Source organism: Pezoporus wallicus, unplaced genomic scaffold (genome assembly GCF_028554395.1).
Source record: "Pezoporus wallicus isolate ANWC-B61680 ecotype Strahan unplaced genomic scaffold, APGP_CSIRO_Pwel_v1 contig_3365, whole genome shotgun sequence".
NCBI classification, from domain to species: Eukaryota; Metazoa; Chordata; class Aves; order Psittaciformes; family Psittacidae; genus Pezoporus; species Pezoporus wallicus.
Window position 1 is genome coordinate 5804984 of NW_026640883.1, and position 20245 is coordinate 5825228.

Consider the following 20245-nt stretch of genomic DNA (forward strand, 5'->3'; position numbering starts at 1 on the left):
TTGTAAACATCTCAGAAAGGCAATCATGCAGGCAGAACTTTTTAAACTAAAGGGCAATGCTGGCACAAAGCACAGTAGTAATAAAGTGGACAGGAATAAATGCAGGCTAGAAATTAGAAGAAAAGGATTATACGATACTGTGCCGAAACAGCAGGAGCCAGGAATCACTGGCCCAGGAGGCCCCTTCCAGTCCTGCTTCCAGGGGTTTTTCATTATTGAAGGTTTTATATTTTGACATCTCAAGAGTATAAGTTTTTAAACTGCCATGGGGAAATCTCTAGAAACTCACATTTATTAATATCTTTATAGCTGATATGACACTATAAATAAATTAATAATTCAGAATCTACTGAGAATTCCCTAGCAATCTTCTCTTGCCAAGCAGAAGAATGCATTAGGAGTAATTCACAGTCTTTCACATGATGGAAGAAAAGAGAAACCTGCATTAACAGAATGGTACAAATTTTGGCTGTTGGTGTTACTTCCTGATTACTAGTAGAACCTTCTTTGAAATGCTCTAAGCATCCTAACACACCCAAGTTATCCTAAAGCATTTATGTTTATAGCTTCACAGGACATTAAGAGCACAATTCAGGGTGTTTTTTTTTCAATTTATATTCTTAATGTAGCCAGAATTAGGATTACTTTTCTGAGGTTAGTTTCCCCATACTTCCATACAAAACATTGGAAGTGTCAGATAACAGCACATGAAGATCTGCTTTTACACCTTTCTTTCCTTTTACTGAGTTACACACAGATCATGTTTGTTACATTCAGGGCAATAAGAACAACATTTGTAGTACTTACCTATCAGACACAAATGTTTGTATGAGCTGCATTAACTTGTTAACAGATCGACTGAACCCCTTACCTCACTGACAAGCTTGTTAACACTTTGGGCTTGCTTAAGGGCTAAGTTGTCTTCAGCTGTTAGGGAGTGAAAGTGAGCTGCACCTTTCATCTTGGAAAGATCTTTCTTGTATTTTATCTAAAAAAAAAAAAGTAGGAAAAATTATAAAATAGATGTCTACCTTTTCACCATTGCTATTTAGACTGGCTTCATGAGGTGGGCCTTGATAAGCAAATTGAACTTGCTAAGCTGAAACACTGCAAGTTGTTCCTGAAATAAACCTCATATAAAGTCACAGCCCCAACAATCCCTATCAAGACACTTCACTAGACAGCAATTTTTAGAATCCAATTTTTACATAGATTGAACAGCACTAGTGGTTTATAGCTTGAACAAATAACTAGTCGATTCTTGGCTAGTGACTGGTTGAAGCTATTTACCGCTAGCGTCTAGTACAGGCTAGTACATGCCGAAAGACTAAACAGAAAACAGCCTCAGCCCATCAGCCCAGACAGCCCCACAGGGGATAACTGTCCATACTACATAGGTTGTCACTAGCAGGAACCCTTCACAGCAGCCACAGTGTAGTGACCTACAGACTGACCCAGTTTTTGTCACTGCACACGATGGACACCACAAATAGGACTGAGGCTCTTTAATCCATGGGCTGCATGCAAGAATCACACATCACCACCTTCCTTGCCAATTCTTTAGCTTAGCACCCAGAACTGAAAATCCCCAGCCTAGAAATAAGCTCAGTCTTGTGAAGTGACAGTGTCATACTCTATGGTTTCTTTTTCTCCATATGACTTGTTTTGTGCTAGAGGCATGATACATCAAAATATCAAAACCAGTTCAGCTCATTCATCCTCCATTTATTCACTACTGGGAATACCACAGTAGTCCACAGGATGATTAAGGCAGTTGAAGGTTTCATTAATAATACAGGTGCAGATTTGCCAGGAGGGTTAACCTAACAGTAGGGATCCCCATTAGCTGCTACATCCATCTCTCCCCTCATGCAAGTTGGAGCTGTGTCCTCTTGTATTAATGGATATTATTAATCCCTTGAGGCATCCAGTTCCCAGCAATGCAGTGAAATGTCATTGTTGTTTACTTCTCAAGTGTAATTTTAGCATTCTCCTTCCAGGCACTGCTCTGACAAACTGCTGTTTTTAATTGTTTATGAATTGTATTGATTCAGGTTTCACACTTACATCACTTGCCAATTCATTTGCTTTCTTGGCATTTTGATAAGCTGGAGTGATCATAGCAGGAAAGCTTCCTTTCCCTCTGCGTTCTTCAAACTCATCCATATAATCCTGAAGATTATATATAGAAAAATGTATGAGTGTTTATTCATCATACATGAGCAGAAATGTATAGAAAAATGTATGAGTGTTTACTCATCATACACGAGCAGGTGAGGCCATGGGTGATTTCATAAGCCCCACAGTCCTTGTTAGAAGGAAAGTTCATTGCCTCATTTTTACTTTCTTTTTTTATGAAAAAGAAAATTAAATCACCCATTAGATTAACTGTGCCTGCAACATTACTTGTGTTGCATTGCAAGACAAATTCAGGTAGCAATTAGATGAGGTCAAGATAGCATTCAAGTATACAGTAATACACAGTTCATACAGAGATGGTATCTGCTATCCGTTCTCTTCATCAATACATTTCCTTGTAAAACTCTAAACACACCTAAGTGTTTAGACAGCCAGAAAATTTGCTTAAACTTTCCGAATTTAGCATAAGGTCAGCCTTTCATTGTGATGTGAACAGAAGGCTCTTGATCTCTCCGTAGCCATATCTCACATCATAGCTGATCAAAAACACTATTCCTCTAGTGCAGTGATATATTTTGACAAAGGATTCATTAATGAAGCAGACATATCTAGCTATTAAAGTGGGAGCAAAACACCTTAGGGAACAAAGTCACAAAATTCCATTTGCTTGATTTAAAAAAAAACAATTATTGCTGAATTAATACTCTTAAATCCATCAATAGATTATTTTATGTTTGACAATTTGATAGAAGCTTTTTTTAAAATGGTAATACCTAATGACCGTCCTAAAGCTTTCTATGTCAAGATCTGGAGAGAATAGGGTAAGTATACAAACAAGTAAGATACAGTGTAATGTGTCTTCTCTGAAATCTTTTGTAAATCCTTTGTCGTAAACAGCTAGTTTAAATGAAAAAAAGAATGTGTGGCATGCCAAGAATGTCATGGAGAGCACAGATAGAAAGGACTATAAATATCTGGGGTATCTCTCTTGTGACTTCTCAATGCAAAAAAAACCCACTGTAGGTCACTTTATGCACCATCAATGTTACATGGTAAGATAGGTCATGTATTGTGACCAGTGTGGTGCAATTACAGTTATCACATCTAAATTATTCTATAAACAGACATAGAAAATAAAAAATAGCCATCACTAATGAGCTGAGTTAGTTTCTTAAAATGCCATTCATGAGTCTGAATTCTTCACAGCAGCTTGCCATTTTCTTTCTCTTCTTTCTCAAATCCTTTCTAGTACTGCTCATATCACAAAATAGTACTTTCAAAGTTCCAGAGAATTAATTTTAGCCACTTATAAGATTTTAAAACATGAACAAAACAGGTGCCCAGCACACAGGAAACTTTATAGGAATGTTCCTTAAATTGTCTCATGTCATATATACATTGGTACGATGTGCCCCTATGATCTTGACAGTTAGAAATCTAACCCCTTTACCTGTGTTAAGTCATGCTTCACTCAGAAAGATCCATTAATTTCAGTGGCTCTATTTTATTTGAATAAGAATATCAAAATCCAATCTATGCAGATTAAAACTCAAATAAAATCTGAAGTCTGTGACTGAATTTTCAAAGATACTTTCAAAGAAAAAGAACCCTTAATTCTAAAGAGAGGAGCATTCTATAACGCTTGAAAATGCAACTGGTGCTTTTTTAAATTAATTTTACTTGTTTATTCTTACTAAAACTTGTAGTAGTTCAAAAGATAGAAGGCTTCATTGCTACATATTTCAAACGCATATTCCTCAAGAACGGTTTGATTTTCACACATTACAAGATATAGGTTTGGACACAAGGGAAGAAACATAAAATACCGAATATCTTAGGACAATATAGTTCTTTTCATTCATTTCTCCAAAATATGTGGGTCTCATGAAGAGTAAGAATGAAAAACCTGAGACTAACCATATAGTTTTGTTTATACAAAACCACTATTCAATTCCTTTCAAATTCCCTTCAGCTGTATTCAGTACTATTTAGCTGTACTATTTTCCTAATTTAATTGAATGCATTTTGGGAGACCACAAAAATAATTTAATTCCCTTAAAAATGAAACAAAGGCAAAATGAATGCCACAGACCAAAACAGAACTAAAGCCTAATTGGTTCCACAAATACAGAACTACAACTTGTCAAGCACCCAAGACTATTTTTTCAGATGCTCTGAAATCTAAGAGGACATGTATGATCTTCAGCGCTATTCTCACATATTTAGAGCTGCAAAGTTTCTAAGATTTCTAAAAACACTTGCAAGGGAAAAGATGCTCATCCGTCTACTAACTTGCTACCTATCATTTCACAGCCCTTTCAGTTTTTCTCCTAACTGAATTTACATTTTCTTTCACATGGAATTGGACATTTTCCACAAGTAAACACATTTCAGTGTGAGATGTAACAATACCACAATAGAAATGTACAGTGCATACATGTACACAGATAAAATTTGCCAAGGTAGGGCTTACCTTTTTGAATGACCCTACCATAAGGATCATGCAGTGACAGTGTATGCACCCTGCAGTCTCATCTTGTAAATCCCAGTGGCAAAATATATCACACATTCAGAGCACGGTGCTGTTGCACACCATGCCTTCCTTTCAGACCTTACATTTTCATACAGAAATGCAAAGTGAAAATAGGTCTCGCTGTAGTTTCTAGAGTCTTCAGCAATGGTCAACATCAGCGTGGGTATCTCTCAGATGTTGCATACCTGGCCATATTGATCTATGTGCTCCCTTGCAATAGTAGCATCTGTTCCAGCTGTATGGGTGGCTTTTCCCTTGATCTCTTTTTCATATCTTTGATGATATTTTACCTAAAAGGAAAAAAGAAAAGGAAATGAGTTTACTCTCGTACGCAAATGTTGCATAATGATTAATAATCAACCACGTGCAATAAAGGATCATCAGAATTCCCACTGCCACCAATCCACAGAAGTCAGATATGTCACTTGAAAATATAAAACCAAAAATAGCGGTGTACTTTTTAATAATGCACTAGGAACATGGGACTTGCCATTTCAACCCAAACCATTAGCTCAGTGTGTTCAGTACCACCTGCTTGTCAGCAGCTAATTCTTGATGCTCCAGCAAAGAAAATAGAACTGATTGTAATGTAAATCACAGTTACCACAGAACACTTCTTTGACCAAAGGGTCATCTGAATGCCATTAATAACTGGACTTGTTTCTGAAAGATTCTGATTTCCCCAATGATCAAGGGAATTTTAAGCAATCAACCTTCAAGTTTAGACAAAGATTTGCACTACCTTTGCTAAGGTCAAAATAATGCCTGTAACGTGACGCTGCCCTTTAATCACCATGTGTTTTTACTAACACAAATCCACAGATCAAAGGCAAACAAAAACATTTAAGTGTTTTAGAGGCAGTTGTATTTGCCTTCAAAATTACAGATCTCCTCTTTTTTTCCTCAAGGACTCTTAATAATGTTTTAAATTCACTTCCACCGAGTTAGCACTATATGTTATCATCTTCTACAGCAAAAAGGGCTTTCCTTTCAGTCACCAATGACAAAACCCAATTAACTGTACATTTGATGACCTTTCACAATGCTTTTTAAAGCATATAGAGGTGCTGTAGTTTTGCCGTGTTTGGAGAGGAACAGAAAGCCAATAAAGATCAGAACAGCAAGGAGTTAAAAAACCCCACAAACAGTAAGGAGAGCAAAATGAGTGGAATAGAAAGCTATGTTTTATAAATCTATACCTTTGTCAAATGTATGCATGTATGTATGTGTACATATTCAAGAAGCTAGTTTCTTGAATTCATAAAAGCCTCATCCTGCAACAGCACAAAAGAAGGAACAGGAGAATGAACTGCAAAGATCCACTGGGAGCATGGAAATTCACAGCAAAGCAGATCTCTGCAAACACAGCTTTCCCCTGATGCAACATCACCTAGAAATATTGTGGCTGTGTAAATTAGAGCTGCACTTTAGCCCCTCTAACTCATACTGACTTGGGCGGAATGAAATCAAAGACCTCCATCTAACTCTAATTGTCTTCCTTCTCAGTTGTATGCAACAGGAGGCAGGGTAAAGGGGACACTTTTGCCCACAAAAATCCAAAGTGTTGATTCACAAATAAAATGCCTTTTTGTCCCTGAAAAGACAATCACTTGAAAATTTGTGCATGAAGTGCACTGCCAGCGTAACTCCACAATGCTCATGGAATTTCTGCTGATAACCATTCTAATATAAAATTTGTGGGACAATTCTTTTCTTCCCCAAAAGAGACTTTGCTTTGGACACTTACATCACTGGCTAATTCATTTGCTCTCTTGGCTATCTGGTAAGCTGGAGTGATCATAGCAGGAAAGCTGCCTTTTCCTTTTCGTTCTTCAAAGTCTTCTGTGTATTTCAACTGTAAAAATTCAAGACAGTTCAGTAGCAGTTAGATCAAATGTACCTTGATTGCACACATAATCAATTCTTAAAGTTGCAAAGTCAAGCATTCAATGGCTGTCACCTGCCAGAAGGAAGATGAATCATGAAGCCTGAATCTTTACAATGTAGTCTTTAACGATATGACTGTATATCTTCTGCAGGATCTCTGTGTCTCATTCAGAGTGTAGGATGGATCACAGCTGTTTAAAGAAAATCTGAAGTTGTCTGCAAGATGCCTGCTTTATTTATATTAGAGTCAGACATCTTCCACTACTTCGCATAGCACCCCGTTGCTGGGTATAGAACAGACTAGTTCTCTGCCTTCAATTCTGACAGCCAGCTAGTCCCTAGAAGTGAATAAGGGCTTTAAAACTGGAAATATTAAATGTCTAGTGGTAAAATGAGTTTGCCTTTAAAATATTAGTATTTTACTTTAGTTTATGGTCATATTTTTAAGTGATTATAAACATCCTAAGAGGCACTTGAGAGTCAAAACCAGGTCAACCTATTTTGTTTCACTTACATCACTTGAAAGCTGTCCTGCAACCTTTGCATGAAGTATATCTGGAGTGTCTACAACAGAGGTGAACTTCGAAACTCTCTCTTCATGTCCCCGCTTATATTCTACCTGAGGGAGAAAATATAAAAAATACATATTACAAACAAAAAGTATTTCCTATCAGAAGGCTTCAAGAGAAAACAAGCAACAGCAGTCATGACACTTCCCAGTGCACACTCAAGCTATCACTATATTTCAGGCCCTATCTCCTTGAAGTCAATGCCAGAAGCAGACAAAAATGGACCCAGCTAATCAAATTTTCAAGTAATACTAGATTTATGTGAGCCATAAATCTGATTAAATATCATGAGAATAGTCATTAATGCACCATCTAAGATCATACTGCAATGACAATGCAGACAGTGTTTGAAGAAAACAATGCAATACTTTAAAATCACTTCTACAGGATTCATTTTTACTTGATCTTTTACAGTTGAATTGTTAGTTTTCTAAGTAAGCAATTTTCTGTGCATATATTTCAAATAGCTTGTATATGAATTCAATTCAATATTACAGGTACTGAACTTCAAATAATAAAGTGAAAAAAATCAGAGCAAAATAAACAGATTAATAAAGCCATAACATGAAAATAAAGGAGGTAATGAATTAAATAAATATTTTGGAGTGATTCACAATCACAAGCACAACAAAAGTTGCTACATCTTTCAGGAAATACCTATAATGTATGTCATTTATGCTATATGATTGTCTTCCCAAAGCCAAGTAGTTTGCTAGTGCAATGAATATTCATCATAGAACCTACTGTCTGAAGTAAATGGACTAAACCCAGGATTCTCCAAATTTGGCTGTCTAAAATAGGATTGAAAAACCCGTGACTTACATTACTGCTTAGCTGGGTGGCTCTCTTAGCAACCTTATAACCTGGAGTGATCATAGCAGGAAAGCTGCCTTTGCCTCTCCGTGGCTCATATTCTTCTGTATATTGAAACTAGAAAACGAACGGTTTTTGTTTAGTTGTTACAGAAAACCCACTGTAGTTCAACATGATTCCTCTTTAAATGCCTGCTTTCTAAAAGTAGGTATCACTTTATTTAAAGGCAAACAAATTAACTTCTGCCTTTTTAGGTAGAAATACTTCCTACATACTACAGAAAACATTCCCCAGTCATAACAATTACCCACTGCTAACTGGCTCTTGTTGGCTGAGTCACTAACCCACTGTATGGGCATAGACAATCAGTCATAATTCAGAAGTTATTTTCTTCAGCCATGGAAATACAGACAATGAAAGGTCTACTCTATAGAAAATAACATGTTTTCCATCATGAGTTCTGTTCTACTGATGTAAACAGCACTGACTTCTAGATCAGGTCACCTCAGATATCATTGGTAAGTAGCTGAAGTGGTTCTCACTTACACAAATATTTAAATGTATGATTTCCAGGATGGCTAATAGCGCTGTTACATGACTTTAATCACTTACATGGTTAAATATCATTATTGACAGAAGTAAACACGTGTTTTGATGCACTGGTAGGTCTTCAGAATATGACACACCATGAAAATAAAGCTATTCCAAACATCTCCCTACTTACATCACTCAGAGCCTTCTGTGCCTGTGTTATCTGGACCATATCAGGATCTGGGATGGTTCCAGAGTACCATGATTTTCCTTCCGCATAGGCAGCATAGTAAGCATTCTACAAGACAAAAATGAAATAACTCCCAATCTTTACCTTTGTTTTCATACACAAACAGCTGATCTGACAGAATAAAATAAACCACACACAGTGCTGTGGAAGTGACATTTACTCTGTGAAGACATACAGCACATGACCTACACTCCACATTACCTTCAGAATTGCCAGGGAAGAACTTGTATAACAAGAACTGACATCAAGATGTCAGGATCTAGGATCCTGGAGTAAGACTCAAATAACTTCCCCTGGGAATCAGATCACTTGCTGTGAAGCCTCAGTGCCAGTAGAAAGAAGACACATTGAGTATGGCTGTACATGCAGTAGCCCAAAAAGCTAACTATATAGATACACTATTCCTTCCTTGTATTCTGATTCTTGCACCCTAAGCTATAACTGAGCTATGCTGTCTTGAAAAGTAAGAAGCAATGTTGGTTTTACCATTGAAATGCTACGATTAAAACCCTAAAAATCAAGTTTGCCAGGGCTCATCCTTGGTCTCCTGCAGGCTAGTGGCTTGGAGACTTGAGGAATATTCCTTACCTGGGTGGCCAGCTGTTGGGCTTTATAGACAGCTTCAATTTCTCTGGATCTTGCATCCCATTGAAAGACTGATTTGTATTCTTGTCCTTCTCGATATTTTGTCTAAAAAAAAAAACCAAAAAAAAACCTTGGTATTAGTAGTTTGTTAGTAGAGAATAACATACACCCCTCTTAGGAGAACAAGAAGAAGGGAGGCATACAAGGTCTTTTAGTCCACAGTGTTATGGAGTCCGCATGAAATGAAGTAACAAAAGGAAATGAATGCAAGATGAAACAACAAAAACAGTGCAATTCCCACCACAACAAAATCATTTCAGTACCTGCTAGTTTTCACTGCACCTTAAATCAGTCTAAAGGAAGGCTACTTCCAAAACTCCTCAGACCTACTTGACAACCCTTGTCTATCACACACTGACACCATCAAATAGGCAGCTGTGGGACAAATCAGCTCAGAGAATTAGTAAATAGACTTTTGCTGTGTTACCTTTCAGCAATGTCAGTTCCTTCGTTTGCCTCACTGCAAAAATCTCCAACATCAACAGAAGAGAAGCAGAGGAACAATGTGACTGCACAGAACTAACATCCTGGGTGTCAGCATCAACAACACAGTTTAAGATGATTTACTCTAGTCACAATGTTTACCTGTGTCTGTGTGTTCAATCTCCAAATGCTACAGAGCAGCCTCTATGCCAACTACTAATTTCACCCTGAGGATACATTTTTATACAATATTGATGCAGAAACCAAGGGTCTATGACAAGCACACCTATCAACCAAATCTTCACAGCCCACAAGAAAATACCAACCATCTTCTGAGAGCTTGCAAAATTCTCCATCTTTTCCACCTTCTCCCTCTTTAGATCAACACCACTTACATCCTGGTTATATACAAAAAGGCTGCATAGCCTGCAGCCCTATGCCATGCAAAGACTACTAAAGTACTTCCTCCATGCCACCTATTCTTGGCAAAGGAGTTTTCACAGAAGAGAAGACTGCATTTAGCCCTAAGATCAAAACTAATCCACACCCAACTTCTAAGATTCCTACTATTATTGGAGCTGCACATCTGTAAAAGAGCAGCATATTACACCTGAAATCTGGCATGAAGCTCTGAAAGAGTACTTCAGTCTTTAGATAATAATTCGGGGGGAAATAATCTATAAGGATTGAAATCCCTAAGAAATTTTAAGCAGAACATATCAATGTAGCATTACATGAAAGAAGTATTACCTGTCAGGCAATATTCTAATCTCTTATTTCCCTGCACAGTGTCCACAAAGTATCATGACTGTGTAAATGTAAATGACTACTATATTTAGTCCTGGGTCATCATTTTCCTACTGCTACTTTTATCATGACAGCATACAGAAATCCAACTGAAATCACATCTCTGTTATACAGCTCACTCTACAGAGGCAAAAAATAGCAGTCCCTGTCTTGAAGAGTGCAAAATCTAAACTGACTGGACAGAAAAATCATTGAGCACGTGTAACATTATTCCCATTTTTAAACGAAGTACAGAGGTACAGAGAGATGAATCTCCTCACATTTGTCTGCTCACACAGAAATTCTGTGTAGAGGGAGCAAGCTGAATTTTTATGTCTGCATTCAAGTCAGTGTCTCCACATAAGACTCAGGTGAGAACATTCATGTTAGGAATAATATATTTGACCCGCACTTCCCTTCCCCCCCCCCCCAACTTTTTCCCAAGTTAGGATTATTTTACACATTTGCCAATGAAAAAGTTTTCCTGCACTCAGAATTTCTATAGAAGTACTCCCTTTAAGTAAGTACTGCAGAATCAGCTCCTTTACTACCCTTAGCAATTTTATCTCTGGAGCAGAACCTCATTATGTGATTGAAAAGGACAGAAGGTGCTTTAGGTGTAAAAAATAAGGGAAAGTGATCTTTGAGCTATAATTTGTCTGGCGTGTATATTCACATGCACTGGAAGTATCAGAGTCTCATAGCACTGCCTAAAACCAGAAATAGAACCTGAAGTAATCCCAGACTCATTCCTGAGCAGATCTGTCACACACAGTTTAAAGTAAGTGCGATAGTCACTGTTGAAATAGCTGCTGCCCATGATACTGCAAAAACTGATGCATAAGAATACAAGAATGAAAGCAGGTAGAGTCTGATAAAGGCTATTAGTGTACATCAAGTTTCTACAGCTGATACAGAATCAGAATTCAGCATGCTGTAATCTAAGAAATGCAACTTTCTTCTTCTGTTTTAATATGGCTAATCATATCAAAACACATTGGTTTGCCTACTAGTCATGCCATTAATAGGACTATTAGAGAGACATGACATTCAAGAAACTAGTATTACACACAGAAGCGAGACAGCTATCAATTATTGGCTGCCTCTGTATTTCTCATTCCATGAAAATCTAAGAAATGTAAGTTTGAAACAAATTTAACCGGAGGAAAACAATGCAAGGCAGAAAAGAATGGCATCTGAACAGAAAGAAGACTTTGAGCACCCCTAGAGGTCTGCCGGGCCACAGCAGCCTCTGAGAGGACAGATGCAGTTAAAAGTGCTGGGAAAGCGGCTCCATCCTCAACTCTTCAGCAAAACGTTTCCAGTAGAACCATGCAAAGGTCCCTGGACTTGGGTGTTTTCTTATCTCAAGTTTGCCAGAAATACCTGACAAAGTATTTAGGAGAACTTTTGCCTACGTCCCACTGAGACAGAATTTATTTTCTGTTTCAGTACCTGAAGCATCAGTTTCAGAAGAGATTATAAAGCAAGTTGGTCATTCTTGTGTCCAATTGCAGTGTAAACCCCCCTGATTGAGTTACTGAGTTTACATTTAGTTACTCGGTTTACTTAGCTCTGTGCAGTTTATGTGAACAATGCTTCCGTGTAGATTATCAGATATGGCAGGTGAGAAACTGTTATTCAGTTTCCTTTCTGAAAGTGGAAGCAAATTCAGATCTAACCTTTCTCATGAGTGAAGGCATTGAAAAACATGATGATTCAAACCTGGGTTGAGATCTTACTGTTTTAAAAGAATAGAGCAAGGTAAGTAAAGAATACATGTTTATATTTCTGAAACAAGACAGGTATGCGATATCAAAATGTAAAACAAAGCTAAATACTCTTGGCCCTCAAGCTTCTTACCTCATTTACCACTTCTGACAGCTTTTTGGCATTCGTATTTATTGGTGATTCAAATACACTTGTGAATGCATTGTTTTTTGGATTATGCCTAAAAAAAGAAAGTGTAAAAGGAGATCAGGAATGTACGAGACAGCGCACCAGAAAGGTTCTCTCTGAGCACTCAAAAACACAATACCAGCCTCCACCCCCTATACATAACTTTCCCCCCACTCATACGTACATCTCAGATTACATCTAAGTTATTATTGCATAGAGTAGGTGCCTAGAGCAAAATTAATTTTAATGATCGTCATATCAATGCTGTGTTTCTAATAACAAAAGAGAATAATAGAATAAAAAACAACTGTCATCTCTCCTTTTTTCTGCTGACAAATTTGACAGGAATTGATCATTATAAAATAAAAACTTCCTAGAACCAACCAACTCCAAAATCTGCATTTTTTTATACATTTTCCTGATGAGAGCTGAACTCTGTTAACTCTTAACCGCTGATTTGGAAAGCACTGAATGTTATAGTTGGGTTTATTTTCTTCCCACAATACTGAAATGGAATTTAATTTGGTATTTTATAACACACTGGGCAAATGAAAAAGCTTTATATCCAGTAACAAGAGTTTCCCATCATTTGTGATTCACAAAATCCAAAGATATGCACAAAGGCACTAACAAGACATAATTCCATACCACACATGGGACCAGGCTGAGTCCAAATGGTGATCTTCTATTACATTAAAATGACTTGACATTTAAAATCTTTGCTTTAAAAAAGAGAAAAGGAAACACACTTACGCTTGACAGTAAGGCTTTTTCTCATGGCTAACAAAGTTGTTTACTGTTAACATCATCTTGCATATTTCACAGTGAAAACAGGCTTTGTGCCATGTCTGTAAATACCACAAAACAGAAATCAAACAAACGTGATTTGTATTTCATTATTATTCTGTTGAGTTTTAAATCTCAGTATTGATCCTTAACATTCATTTAATGTTTCTTCAAATATATGCTTATTATTAACTCAGCTCTGAACCCAGTCATGAGTAAAGAACTTTTAAAACCAAGAGATTTGCACTGTGTTAAAAGTGCCAATCTGAGCATTTATTATAGTCCAAAATAATAAAGAAAAGAACTGACCTGATCTATACAGTTAATCTTCTCAGCAGGGTAAACCCCATAGCCACATCTAGCACACGGCTGCACATTCATCTTGAAATCCAGAGAGTGAAAAATATATAGGTTTATACAAAAGGTTCAAAGAGTATGAAAGTGACTTTTTGGCCTGTGCAAAGCACACTCTAGACACTCCAGTCAGGGCCTTTTGCTGTGGTCAATGGCTCCCATTAAAGCTCTGAATTGAAGTCTGTTGCTCCGTTTGCTGACCTTCTGTTTCAAAGTCAGCTGCAGGCTGGCTTTTAAAGCTGCCAGTTAGTAAGAGCGGTTATTTTGGCAACTGTGTCAGTGCGTAAGGGAGGGTAGCAGGATCTTTCTCTAAATAGAAGAATGAACTCACAGAAACGAATCACGTCCATGTGAACGACAGAGTCTGATCATCTAGTATTTCAGTTTTGCTGTAAAGTCCGTTGTCATAAGCCCAGGATGAAGAGAAAAGTCTATACAGCAGCAGCAGCAATTTATGATAGTCTCTCCTCACCCTGATACACAGCAAGTGACCTCATGGAGGACTAGTCTGTGTTTAGGAACAGCCTCATATTAGGAGCAGGTAACACCAGAGACACAGGCCAGAGATGGGTTTGGAACTTCCTGGCCCTTTGCTGGATCTAGAAGTAGTACACAGCCATTGTGCCAGCCAACTCATTGTTTTATTTCCCTTGGTGCCAGCTCATATTCACCTTGTATGTTTCAGGCAGCAGAGCAGAGCACACTCATTTCTCATGTTTTTCTGTTTCATCAACCTATCACTTCATCTTCACATGTAAGAGGATGCATAGTGAAATGGACAGGGCCTCTTATCACAGAGTTCTAAACATGATGGGTACAAATCCAAACATCTGTCTCCTACAGGAAAAACTTCAGAAAAGAGCCACTTACTTTTGAATAGAATGAACAAAGCAGCAGTTTAACAGTGTTCACAAAGAGCAGGCTGGCATAGGAATATAAAACTTCCTTAGTCAAATAATGATAAGAAATTATAATGCCTGATAGTAGTATTCAAGCAAGTTATTAGGTTTGTAAAGTCTGCTCTGAACAAAAAAAGCTGTTAAATCTACCAGATATTTGGTTCAGATTTGATATTTACATCTTACCTAATCACAACACCTGGAGGGCTCCATAACCCTGGGACACAGCTAAGAGTGATCTCAATCCAAGCAAAAGTCTACTTAGTCATCCATGCATCTGAATAACTTCCCGTGCCTGCAGCAGTCCTGGGATATTGCTAAGCACTTATCTTTTCTATAAATTACAAACAGTTCTATGGAAATATTTTTTGTCTAAACCTTCTGGGTATGCTTAGAGAGCCTCCTATTCATCTCTCCACAGAGATATGCAGCTTAACTTATTATTACTTCTTTTAGTGAATGCTGACAATGTACTGGCACAACACATTGTCGGCAACTGGTGTGCTGAAAATAGAGTCTCTAATCTGAAGAGCAACGGGTATGGCACAAAGTCCTGAAAACACTGGAGTCCTTTCAAAGTAAGTAATTAATATCAGTATAGAAACAGAAGTATTTTCATTAAACTAAAAAATATTCACAGGACACACTTTCTTGTATTAAATTAACTGCTGAGTTGCCTTGTGTTATTCCTTTTGGGATCAGGAGCAATATTATGTTGACCAAGTTACATCACAACAATATTTTCCAAAATAGTTTGGAAGTCTTCCAGTTCCTTTCTCACACAGCTTTCCATGTTATCCCAGATTTCCATTCTGTTTATGCAAGTGACCTGTGTTAGGGTCACAGTGGCCAGGCTATCTCCTCCTTATTTAAAAGTGGGCACAATACCAGCTGCTGTTTACTCGTATTCATCTACTCCAAGAGTCACCATATTGTTTATTTTCTAGACAGTCCTAGTCACCTTCATGCTATCTGAACCCATGTCTATCTGAGCCCTTGTCTCAAACTTTGGCAAGAAAAAAGATGCATGACCTGCTCCTGTCCTAGCAGAGACATTACATTGCTTGAGAGGCACTCCTGGAATGAGTTCTGAGAGGTGCTGAAAGCAGGACATCCCTGAACTACACAAAAAAACAAAGACTTGGCAACTAGGGAACAAATCATTCATCCAGAAGTTACCTGAACACCAATTACCTGGACAGGACTCCAGCCTGGAGCATCAATGTATATAGCCCATATGCACTGGGCACCTGCAGAGCATACCAGAAGTCCCTGAGAAGAGGCCTGTGAGACACCCAGAAACCCGTTATTTCACAGATAAAACTTGCTTCATTTCAAGATATACAAAGCCTGTTTATTTCTTTTCAGCAACATATATTACCAGCTTGGCTGGAAGTCAGCAAACATATTTTCCAAGTTCTCCTGCTTCTCCTAAGTTAAACTATGTTCAAGAAGAGAAGTTCAGTAAAGCCACAATGCCCTGTACAGTTATTGTCTTTCCCAATCATGCTACTTCCCTCACATCCATTGTGCACTGGTTCTGCTGAAGTCTATTGAAGATTTCCCCATTTCTGAGCTCCTCACACCTGTCCTGTTGCATGGTCTGCTCTTCACCATCCTGGATTAAAACTGAGCTGCTAACAGAAAAGAGAGTTTATTGAAAAACAAGTATTGTATTCTTTCATTACAAAGTAGATACTGCATTTTGATCATGCAAGGAATTAAATCACAAAACCAGCACAAGTTTGTTATCTTGACAAACCTTAGCAAGACATTTTCTCTTCAGTTAAAAGCTCACTGTGGCTTTTTTCCTCCTTTAGTAAGGCCCCATAAAGGCTTTTTGATATCAATGAAAATCTTGAAAGGCTTTATTTAACAGTAGAACCTTAATCAATGTGGTTTAAAAGTACTGCAGTTATGAGTAAAGTACAAGGAGACAGTACCTTGAAAGTGCAAATTAGTAGAAAGAAAGATTGTTACCTCTCCAACCTCCTTAAATTCATTGAATTAACTGCATAGAAGCATGTTTCCATCCTGAATCTGAATATAAAAAGCAGACATTAGTTACACAAAGTAACCTCTTACCAGACATTCAAGCCAGGGCCACCTTCTCTGTCACTCCTGAATAGCGGCTGTGCCCTTCCAGCCCCTGAATATTGGGAACCAGATATCACAAATTATGGCAACCCTATCTTCCCTCTCTTTGCAGACAAAAAGGTGCTGTATCCCTACAAAAACTGGGGGTGTTACTCACTGTCAAAAGCTGCCTGCAAGAGTTCAAACACAAGACCAGCCTCGTCACAACCTTCTCCTAACCCCTTGGTTAATTACTTATCTGGAGTAAGGCCTTTCGTCTCATTCAGCTTCTCCACGCTAATCAAATCAGGCATAGCAGCAAATCCAGCTTTCAAAAATACAGAAAGAAAGGTGGAAAAGATTTATCAACACCAGGATCTCCGAAGGCTTAAAGAGGAACCTCTAATGGACTGCCTTCCAAACTTGTACCATAGCTTTACACATTTTTGCGTAAACCAATAGCTGTTTACATTTCATGAACAAAAGTATTTGTGCTTACACTTTCAGGGTGAGGAAGACTTTAGAGTTGTGGGGGGTTTGCAAATGCTTCTAATAGAGCAAGAGAAAGTGAGAGCAAATAGAGAGAAATGGAAAAAAGAACCAACAGGCCAAGGTGGCATCACTGTTATAGAGCAGAGAAAGAACTAGTGAGGATGTGCTACAGCTTCAGCTGAAAGCTTGAAGAAATGTGTGCAAAGCATGCATAGCACAGTCTATGTATATACTATGAGACCTCCAGTGTCCAAATATGCCCATTTATCATGTATCACAAGCTAAAAACGATTCAGGCTTAAAACTCATAAAACATGGCATGTGCAACAGATCACCTCTGCCTGATTACAGACAGATCCTGCCCGAACACACACACCAAGCTAACTGAGTTGCATTATTCTACTGAATTTCATACAGTTGTGCTGTGCCAAATCACACCCCACAGCCTCCATATTCCCACACCATATCAAAACCATTCATCCTTTCTTGAAAAATATATCAAATTGTAAAAACTGCCATTTAGGAAGGAGTTGCTCAAGTATCCCCACACTTGACTCCCAGGCCTCAGCAGAACCCCATCCTTGTTTTCACAGATGCTGTGCAGAACACAGCACACAGTTATTATTCCAGACAGGTACTATTTACTTGCCTCAAGCCTTCTAATTTGTACCTGCCTTCTACCTTCCAATTTCCCAGTGGCATGCTCCATTGTCATCCGGCAGCTGCTTAGGTGGTAGTTAAACACTTATTTTCTACAATGCAAATATCCAGTCAAACACTTCATTATTAATGTTTTTAGGGAGTAGAGTGCATCTCCAGGGATAAGAAAAGGCATGCTGATGCTATAGGTATTACATTACTGGTTCTTCCCCCTGCCCAGCAATGCATACAGCCAGCTGTTCAGTATTATACATCAGAACTTTTTTCCTTCCTGACCCTTCCCCAGGTAGCAATCACTCTATGCCTGAAGCAAGATACTTCCTTCTACTATCCTTTTAATTTCTCCCTTACTCATCACTGAAAACAAGCAAGGTTTTCTGAAAGATCTAGCACCTTATACTCCATTAAAATTGTTTAACGTAGCATGTAGTTAAGAAAGCTATCACAGAACACTGAGGAATCAACCTTTCTTTGTGAATGCCAGCAACCAACATGAAAAGCAAATAGAAACAGGGGCTCATCAACAGTTTGAGTAAGAAATTCCCCATGCACAGTTCAACGAGTAAACTCTCAAAAACTGGCAAGCATTAGCAGATACCACTTTTTCAATAGGAATACAATTACTTCTAGAAAAAGCCATTTCTAGGTCTGCTAATTCAGCTGTGGGGGGCAGATGGCAATGGATAAAGATTTTCATCAAGATATAAAAGGTCACAGCTGGCAAATAGCTTCAGAATTTCCTAGGTAATACCCCATACGCACCATCAGGAAAGCACAATTGGATGTTCTGAAGTTCTGGTGACACTGCCAGTCCTTGCTGGGGATGGCGGTCTCCATCTCTCACGCATTTACTTGAAGATCTATACATTTCTAGTGTCTCTGTTGCCCATTACCATACATTATGGCTTTGGAAACCTTGAAAAGAAGCAGCTAACAGATGGCATGCGGGAACTATGGGATTTTTGTTTTTTTGTTAGTTCGATTTTCAGAAGAAAACTTTGGCTACATCTCAAACCAGGAGCTACAGGCATAACCCCATGAAGCAGACACCATCCCCAGCATGCAGACACACAGTAAGGGCCACTGTGCCGGTCAGACGCTCCTCCATCACATTGGAGCAGTGACCGGTTGTGAAGCAAAAGGCTGTTACCATGCCTGTGTTTTGTGCCAATTACGAGGCAGTTACACTGGAAAATGTCACTTTGATGTAAATCTCTTCAGGTAGTGAATGTTAAACACCACACACTGCTGGGTAGGTGTATGATTTTGCAGGATTGGAGCCCGCATCCAGAAGTAATTAGCAAGACTGTGCCAATCTGCTGTCCATGTACTGGACTGCTGGGCCTGATGCAACAGCTGCGCAGTAGGAGATCGTCATTAGCAGAGATGCAACACACTGAATAATTGGAAAGATAAGGAAATGCCACAGAAGTTTATAGAAGGAAAAAGATTTCCTTAGATCCAGACAATCTCGTGTCACCATGAAACTTAAGGCGCTTCTTTGGCGGAGGTGTGACAGAGCACAGACATTAGAAAAGGGCAATTTCCTTTCTGCTGTGATGAAGCCATCATTACCAGCAGAGCGAGGAGGGCCGGGGCACCCTCCCCACCTGCCCACTGGCCAGCCCGCAGCGCCCCCCCGGCCACTAGTGGGCGGAAGACGCGGCTCTTTTGGGGCAGGCCCGGGCCGGCAGAACTCGCCCCACTGCCGGCTTGCGGGGAGCGACCACGCCACTTTCGATTCCCCTCTGCCTCGCCGGACGCCCGCGCCAAGGCAAGCCCCGGCCCTTTCCCAGCCGCCTGCCCCTCCGCGATCCGCCGGCCGCGCTCCCTGCTCGCCTCAGGCACCCCGCTCGGCTCCCCTGCGCCCCCGGCCCGGCCTGCCGCCTTCCCGCCTTCCCTTCAGCCGCCCTCCCGCTGCCCGGCGCCTGTTCCGCTCCTGGCCCCTGCTGCGCAGCCTCGGAGCCCGCTGCTCCCCGTTCTTTGGGGCCCGCTGCTCCCCGTTCTTTGGCGCCCAGGTGCGGAGGTAGGGGTGGGAGGAAGGGGCTCTCCCTCAGCACCACACACTTGGGCCCTTCAGGTGGCCGCGGTGCCTACACCGCCGTTTCCTGACCGGGGGCAGGAGTACTCGCGGTGGGAGCTGGGATGTGTGTAGTTGGTAGTTGGAGGAGCTGGCGTCCTGCGCTCGCCCGCCCTGGTTTGGGACTGCTATCCTGAGGCAGCCACCCGTGCTTCTCGGCTGCTTCACTGCCCACCTGCGGCCTGTGAGCTCCTTGATTCTTATATTTTAAAAGAGGATAAAAAAGCGCATTAGTTTGACAAAGCAGAATCTAGATCCCAGCTTTTGGGAACTGCTGTTACTCTCGGGAACCTCCATTACTGGTGCAGAGCCTGGCTGGGGTGGTGCTGGCAGCCATGTAGCAGCGGGGCCTGGCAGGGTCAGCAGGATGGTTTTCAAGCTAGATGTAAACTCTTCTGAGTAAATAAATTATAAGGCAATTTT

At 39.6% G+C, this 20245-nt stretch overlaps 1 protein-coding gene across 3 annotated transcripts in view; it reads right to left on the reverse strand.

Annotated features, from left to right (window-relative positions):
• The window catches only part of NRAP (nebulin related anchoring protein), a 49222-nt gene extending 34875 nt beyond the window's left edge, over positions 1–14347 (reverse strand). The window contains exons 1-11 of one of the 3 annotated variants that reach the window (XM_057420952.1): positions 13571–14347; positions 13229–13323; positions 12449–12527; positions 9311–9412; positions 8666–8770; positions 7951–8058; positions 7074–7178; positions 6420–6527; positions 4858–4962; positions 2068–2172; positions 872–988 (exon numbers count right to left, since the gene is read on the reverse strand). In XM_057420952.1, the coding sequence (XP_057276935.1) occupies positions 872–988; positions 2068–2172; positions 4858–4962; positions 6420–6527; positions 7074–7178; positions 7951–8058; positions 8666–8770; positions 9311–9412; positions 12449–12527; positions 13229–13323; positions 13571–13642 (1101 nt within the window). In that variant the 5' untranslated portion in view covers positions 13643–14347. Of the gene's footprint in view, positions 1–871; positions 989–2067; positions 2173–4857; positions 4963–6419; positions 6528–7073; positions 7179–7950; positions 8059–8665; positions 8771–9310; positions 9413–12439; positions 12528–13228; positions 13324–13570 lie in introns of all 3 variants that reach the window. The other 2 variants (XM_057420953.1, XM_057420951.1) reach the window with 2 other exon arrangements.
• Positions 14348–20245: the final 5898 nt, after the last annotated feature.